Source organism: Morone saxatilis, unplaced genomic scaffold (genome assembly GCF_004916995.1).
Source record: "Morone saxatilis isolate NCDOM2014 unplaced genomic scaffold, NCSU_SB_2.0 Contig3, whole genome shotgun sequence".
In the NCBI taxonomy this organism is placed as follows: domain Eukaryota; kingdom Metazoa; phylum Chordata; class Actinopteri; family Moronidae; genus Morone; species Morone saxatilis.
The window spans coordinates 167,107-175,403 of record NW_023339873.1 but is presented as its reverse complement, the minus strand read 5'-3'; the positions used below and the strand labels follow the sequence as shown (position 1 = coordinate 175,403).

Here is an 8,297-nt window from a genome sequence, read left to right as displayed (position 1 = left end):
CTTTTTTTCTTTTTTTCTTTAGTGATGGAAGGCCTGACAGCTGTGACCCTCCACAATAAAAGCCTCACTGTGTTTGGTTAAATCATGAAGGTCAGCGTCAGTAAAACGGCAATAAGCAGCTGATCCACAAACCAAATGTCATATGACACATATTACACATATTACACTGCAGCAGCACCTTATTTATTGCTGTCAAATGTCAGTGAACGCCTCACACTGAAATAAAAACTATTTGTTCTGCTTTAAATATTAAATGCTCCGTTTATCAGGAGAGGAAAAATACAAACGTTGTGTTCAAACAGGAAATAAAGTCACTCTTCAGGCCCAATAATTAACGATTTGTTTCATCTTTCTTTTAATTAATTACCCAGAAATGAATTCGGTCAAATTCTTGAAAACGAATTAAATTCAGCAGAAAAAACGGTGAAATATTTCCATTTCACTGCCAGTGGTTTTTAATTAACCGACCTCTTTTAGAACCTGAACGCATCACCAGATATTCCTAAAATAAAAACTAAATGTATTTAACAAAAGCTCAGTTCAATAATATTTAATATATTTAATACATTCAATACATTTTCGTTTTTTAATTTGATTTTGTTTTTGGAAATTCTATTATAAACAAAATAAAAGCAAAACGAATAAAACACAAACGTTTTTATAAAAGTTTCATCTAAAATTATTTTATTTTGTTTGAAAAAAAGCTTTTATTGTCTCATATTATATTATATTATATTATATTATATTATAAGAAGTGTCGGCTCCTCTCGGCTCCGTGTCTTCGCGGCTTCGTGCGGCCGCTTCGGGGATCATGTTGGCGGGTAATTAGCGGCTAATTACAGGATCATTAGAGACATTTCGCGGCTCTGCGGCCAAAATGTGAGAAAAAGCTTCAGATCAAAGTGAAATCTGTCGGGATGTGTTCAGGTTCACGGAGCTGCGGCGGAGGTTACAGCCCACAAAGAGCCTCCAAATCCGGCGACAGCGGCGGCGCTTTGAGGCGCTTTGAGGCCGCAGGAGGTTCACCGTGTTCGGCTTGTTGAGCAGCATGTCGGAGGAGGGAGAGCCGAGGGAGAGAGACAGCGAGGGAGACAGACAGGCGGGACCAGAGACCGGAAGAAAACAATAAATAAACAACCAGAAAGAAAAATAAAACAACTAAAGACAAAACGGAGAAAAATATCAACAACAACAACAACAACAACAAACTTCTCACAAATAAAATCAAAATAAAGATGATTCTGATTTTCTGTAAAAAAAATTCATCCAAAATAAAAATAAAGTGTAAATAAAATAGTTTGAATGTTTATTGATGAATGTTCGAGACCAGATCCAGAACCAGGACTCATCAGATCCACCTGACACCGCAAAGATCCTCATCAGGCCGGCACAGACGACAAGAACAACAGCAAGAACAACAACGACAATAATAATAATAACAATAATAATAATAATAATAATAATAATAATAATAATAATAACAACAACAAATAAACAGATCAGAAACAGGGTTTAGGATCTGGATGATCTGGATCTGGATCTCACAGGACCTGAACCATTTACGAGTTTTTTTACTTTCATTGAGCTGCTGAAGAGACAAAATCAACTGATCAATTTATAATTGATTGTTTTTATTGTCTGATTTGTCTTTGGACTCTTAACTTATTACTGATCGATTATCAATAATAATAATATTCCTCTAAAGCATTTTATTGATCACGTATCAGCAGTAACTTGTCATCAATAACCTTTCAGTGAAAACCTCCAAATAAATGTGCTGATGAGTCCAGAAGCTCGATCAATCAATAACAATGAAGAAACTGTTAAATGCTGTTAATAGTAAAACTGAACAACGATCAATAATCAGAAATTAACAAGAGATCAATAAATGTTTCTTCGTTTTATTTGAAAATGACAGAATAAGTTAAGAACATGAAGAAGAACATGCAGCAGAGTCGAAAGCTCACGAGAAACAAACACACAACGAGGAGGAAGAGGAGGAAAACAGCCACTTTTTTCCAGAAAAGAGAAGAAGAAGACAACCTCCCACTTCATTCATGCACATGGTAAAATAATATAATCAATAATCAATAATCAGTGATGGACAGTTTAAATACACAGAGAGGAAGTGAGTTCTCCTTTTACACAGAGTGAGAGTCACCAAACAAAGATCCTTTATTACATCAAACTGATCAATTATTAATCAATGAATGGAGTAAATGTTATTATTGGGGATCAATTATATTGATTCTGATCAAACTGTTTGCTAATAAATGTTGTATTATTTATTAATTATTATAGGAAACTTGGTCTGCAGGCACAGTCTCCTTTTTATTGATCAATAATTCAATAAACATATTCATTGATCGTGAAGATAATAATCATTATGTTTCTCCAGCAGGAGGAAAAGTGTAAGGCTGCCCTTTAGTACTGATGGTGTATATTGATCACTGGTATTGATCACTGATATTGATCACTTGATCAGTTTTCAGAAATGTTATGTTTAAAAATTATTGTTATTATTATTATCGTCTGACACCAACTGAAACTTACAACGTGGTCCAATAATCAGCGTCTGAACGCCATCATCCAGTTTATTGTTATATAATATAAATGATAGATTTACTGTCCATAAATAACAACAACAGTTTCCTTCTCATCAGCTGAACAAAGTCTTCCTGTTATTAATAATAATATTAAAAATATATATGAAATTAATGTTTGTCATCAAACAAGTGAATTTATCTCAATCAGTGAAATAAAGAAATGAAGTAAAAGTAGTCCAATGTTTTCACACTGATATTGTAAAGAGATGTTTATGATCAATAATCAATAAAAAGATGTGATCAACAGATTATTTCAGCAAAGATCAGACGGAGACAGACGAGGCAGTCTGAGCCTTTAAATAAAACCCTTTGATCTGTGTGTGTGTGTGGGGGGGGGGGGTCTCACTCTGAGGGTCGCGACCCCTCCGGAGGTCAGCGTAGACGCAGGCCAGGTCGTGGGAGAAATAAACCCTTCCTCATATTTCTGATCAAAATACAGGAATTATAATAATTAATCTGTCAGTGTTGCCATGACAACCACATTATCATCACCAGGTGCCCTTTGACCTTTAAATCTTCACAGAAACAAATCAGTGGTTCCCAACCTGTGTCTCAGGGCCCTCTGAGGGGTCTCGCATATTAACGGCGAGTTGCAGACAGAGGACAGGAAGTGATCGATCAAACTGAGAAACAACGAGTAGCTTTTCTGTGGCGGTGGCAGGAATACTCGCTGTCGGACCTTTCCTCGGTTCCTATTCCTCGGTTCCTATTCCTCGTCATTAGTCAACTGTCTGTCATTTGAAAAGACAGAGATGTGAACCGGTCCCTTTGGGCCCCTCAGGGGCCTTTAAGTTTTAGTGATTCCTCTCAAACTAAATTCAGAGTGTGACGAGAGGGGTTGATGCTCTGTCTCTGGAGTGGCATCCCTATTGGACGAGTCGAGTTCGAGGCCTGAAAAGGATCCTGTATTTCTCGCTCTGGAAACCTCGTTAACTCTAGCGACGGCAGCGTGGGAACCTCTGACATAAAGGAACCGCGGGATCATCTAACATGGGCCCATTGCACCAACTGGTCTTAAGCTCCTAACTTGGCATCGACACCCAAACTAAAAGTTACACCGGTTGCACCATCAACGCACCAGCCTCCGTCTGGATGACACTGGGCGTCACATCCAACCAGTTCGTCAATGTCTTTTTCTGGAAATGGTTATCTAACGAAGGCTGAGCAATCATTGATGACCTCCGTTATTTCTCTACCTCGCACTCGTTCCCGTACAGCTCTATTCGTTGCAATGTGTGAAACCTCCTTTTCCTTTTCTTTGATCCTCCATAACGTTGCCGCAATTTAAAGATGATTAGCTACAAATTATCAGGACAGCGGGAGACTGTATCCTAGCAATGCACACTGCTTGGCAACAGCCACGGTGGAGCGGGCATTCACACGGACGCACGTAGATAAGATTAAGCTTAAGTTTGGTTGGTGCAATCAACATAAACTCTCGGTTTTAGCAGTTAGGATCAGGATTAGTAAAGACCAGCTGGTGCAAACCATCCCTGGACTCTGGTCTGACTGATCCTGGTGTCAAGTCTGAAATCTTTGTTTGTGATTCTGTTCCCCCTTTTCCACCAAATTGGCTCTGGTTCTTGAACCTCATGCTATCTAGAGCAGTGGTTTTTAAACTTTTTTCATTAATGTACCCATTTAAAATATTTTTTGAGCCCAGCACCTCCTGACCAGCCAGAACCGATCAACCTTGTAACTGAAAAAACACTTAACTCAATTAACAACCGGCTTTTATTTGTTTTAATCACTGACCTGCCTTTATTTGGAACAGGCCTTTAATTCAGCAAAGATGGTATTTCTACCATCAAACTATTTAAATCATCGATAAAGTTAGACGTTGCTCCCACTCTGAGGCCTAAATATTCCTGATACGGCCGCTGCCATCTTATAGTGGTAACAATCTGCGTTGTCCTGACATTGTGAGGTTGATTTTTGATGTGTGGTTTCCTCTGCTGACTGTCTACACTGATCATGTGACTAATTGCCAACAAGTGTAAGAAATAGCCCAAAGGCAGCCATTTTGTATTTGAAAGCACCCCCTCTGACACCTCAGATTTCTGCAACAATTACGGACTTCTACTGTTTGTGACTCGGTGTGTAAGAGGAGAACACAGACCTGGGATCGGTTTTAACAGCCGAGTGTTAACGTGTCTCTTTGTGTCCTGGTTTGGTCACAGTGCAGGAGTTCAGAAACCAGCAGCAGCAGTCGATCCGGTTCAGCATCATCACAGTCAGACAGGAAGTCCAGGACGGCTGCATGCAGAGAGTCCAAACAGGAAGTGCAGCGGGTACTACGAGGTGTTGAGGAGCGGTCTGGGGTACACCCCCTGGTAGTAGGAGGCCTCCAGAGGCTCCATGGTCCTCCCCCCGAGGCCGGACGCCCCACCAGCACTGTAGGAGGAGTACTGCAGCGCTTCGTAGGCCTTCAGGTCCAGTTTGTGCTGCTGCTCTGAAGACGACATTAAGTTATTAATGGAGAACGGGTGGTTGAAGGAGTAGTGGGGGTCTCCTTTCAGGTGCAGTTGGGACTCGTGCGCCATGGAGTGGGGGGGCAATGACAGGGAGGACAGGAGCTGTGAGCCGGACACCTTCAGGTCTGACGCCCCGCCAACACCTCCCCGCAGGTCCAGACCGGGAGGCGAGGCAGCCTGGCTGGAGGAGGGCATAGAGGAGGAGTCCAGGAGTCCTGGAGGTTTGATGGAATCCCCAGAAGGAGAAGCTCCTCCTCCTCCCTGCTCCTTCCTGCCGTCGGATTTTGGCGACATCTTCTTCTCGCACTTGAACCTCTTCTGGCGCCGCAGGTAGCAGCCGTTCTCGAACATGTTCCCTGAGTCCGGGTGTAGGGTCCAGTACGAGCCCTTCCCCGGTTTGTCCGGCGAACGCGATACCTTGACAAAGCAGTCGTTGAAGGACAGCGAGTGCCGGATGGAGTTCTGCCACCGCTGCTGGTTCTGGCGGTAGTACGGGAACAGGTCCATGATCCACTGGTAGATCTCGCTCAGGGTCAGCATCTTGCTGGGTGCCTGCTGGATCGCCATGGTGATGAGTGAGATGTAGGAGTAGGGGGGTTTGGCGTGTGGGTAGCTCCGTCTGAACGCCTTGTTGTCGCGGCCGCGGTTTAGCCCTCCGCTGCCATACGTCATGCCAGGGCTCACGGTGGGACTCATGCCCCCGTATGGGTTCAGACCCATCGAGGCCTGCTGGGCCGACACCGAGCCCATACTTGATGGGCTCAGAGCCCCGCCCATCGAAGCCACGCCCCCTCCCAAACCCGACATGGCTGCTGGAGCCGAGCTGCCCATCCCCCCCACTGGAGCGGGGCTCAGACCGGTCCCACTGTACGACATATTGAAGGAGCCTGACGTGGTCCCGCTGCTGGACATGTAGCCCGACATGGAGCCCATCCCGAGACCAGAACCCATTCCACTGCCTGCCATCGGAGAGTACATCTGCAGAGAGACCAGAGACTGTTAGACCAGAACCAGTTAGAACTGAACCAATTAGTCTGGTCTTACTGGTCCTGGTTCTAGATCTTGTTACACTAAAACCATTGAGACCAGATTTTAGTCCAGACAAAAGGCAGTTTGAGGAGACCCAGTTACACCTAAAACCAGGACCCAGTTCAGAAACTTGAAACTAAATTCTTGATTCAGTTTAAATCTCTGAAATGTTTTTAAAATGTTTCTTTAATCTTTTTCATTTAACTTTTGTTTTGTTTGTTTTTAGCTTTTTGTTAGTTTATTTTTTATGTTTTTGATTCTGGCCTTCAGGTTTGACCTCTGACCTGGTTTCTGATCTGGTCCAGACTCATCCGGACTACCAACACTGCACACTAACAGTGAGTTATCGACCTGAAAGTATTTATTTATTGATTGATTTATTATTTCTGATTTATTGAACAGTTTCCACCAGAGCTTACGTTGACGATGAATTTAGATCAATATTGGATCAATATTGGACTACAAACTGTGACAGCTTTAAACTTTACCTTTAACATGTTTGCATTTGTCAATTGATTATTATTGAATAAAATATTGTTAATTAATCTTCATTTCAGCCCGGATAATAAACACAGAGCCATTAATTTGAAAAGAAAACCTTTTAATTTGAAAAGCTTTTCATTAACTAATTAGGCAGATTTTAAGGTGTCAATTACATCATTTAAGATGTAATGACGGGATTACCTCCTTAATTAATCTTCTAATAACGCTAATATCTAAGATATTAATGAATGTTTTTACACATTTATTTTGCCATTATTGATCAGCAGACAGACAGACAGACAGACAGACACAAACATTGATGTTTTCATTTCCAACTGAATCCATTAATAATTTCATTAATAATGAATCCATTAACTTCCATCACTAATAACCATTAATGGATAAAACAATCAATAAATATCAAGTGTTTATTTAATGGCTCAAATTAATAAATCAGTTCAGAATTATTGATCATCTAAACCGTCAGACAGCAGTTGACCTTTAACCTCTGTATAGTTCTGATTCTCAATATTTAACAACTTATTGATATTTTATATTTTATGTCATCTCTGATTAATGAAATGGACTGAATCCACAGACAGACAGACAGACAGACAGGTGACATTCTACCTGTCTGTTTTCTGTCGTTATATTTTTGTAATAAATATATACATTATATATATATATATATATATATATATTATATAATTTCTATAATAATAAATGAGATTTGAATCTATATTTTATTGTTTTGCAGCTTTAAATCAGATTTGATCCGCGCGCCCTGCTACAGCTTCCTTTTCTCTTTAATCAATAATCAAACATCAATAATGTCTAATATCTCCTCCTAAATAATATAAACTTTATATATGAATGATTTCCTGCTGCAGAACAACAGAATCATATTTAATAATAATTATTATTAATAAATCAGATTCTTTAATATCAACAACCTGCGGAACAGTTTGTGTCCAACTCTAAACTACACTAATAGAACAATAAGATATATAACGACATCAACACAATAATGAATTATTAATACACAGTTGTATCATTTATAAAGATCTTTATAATAATTAAAGCTCCACGCGCTTCAGCGGCCGCTTTGTCCGATAATCCGGATTATTATCAACTCATAACTCCGTGATTATCAGATGATTATCAGATGATTATTTGTCAATAATGTTATCTAGTGTTCACAGCGCGGGAAGGTAAAACTCAGCTGATCAATAAATTGAGGGATTTTTGGTTCCGTAGAAATCCTCCATTCAGAACAGAAAGACTCAATTTAAGTTCGACTGCGGCTCAAACATTTCATTCACCGGATTCTTTGATTGAATTTTATTTCTCAGTTTGATATAAAATGATCCAAACTCTGAATTATTGAATGTTATCAGATTAATATTATTAATGCACTTTATTGATTCTTAAATTCTTTTAAATCACAGCAGCAAAACTACACTGAACGAATCAAAGATCCTAATAAAGAATAATACACTTACTAATAATAATAAAGAATAATAAACTTAAGAATAATAAACGTAATAATAATAATAAAGTTGTGAAGATGAATCTGAGCAGACCTTCAGCTCTATAAACATTTAATCAAATCATTGATTTTATAATAAATGTTAACATTTCGGTTTTCTCTCTCTGATGGAATCTGACCTTTTACACTTTGGTGGAAATAATAATAATAATAATA

At 39.7% G+C, this 8,297-nt stretch overlaps 1 protein-coding gene across 1 annotated transcript in view; it reads right to left on the bottom strand.

Annotated features, from left to right (window-relative positions):
• Window positions 1–4,900: 4,900 nt before the first annotated feature.
• Window positions 4,901–8,297, bottom strand: part of foxa1 (forkhead box A1) — a 3,748-nt gene continuing 351 nt past the window's right edge. Inside the window, exon 2 of the mRNA XM_035674260.1 lies at window positions 4,901–6,058. Within this exon, the coding sequence (XP_035530153.1) occupies window positions 4,901–6,058 (1,158 nt within the window). The remainder of the gene's footprint in view (window positions 6,059–8,297) is intronic.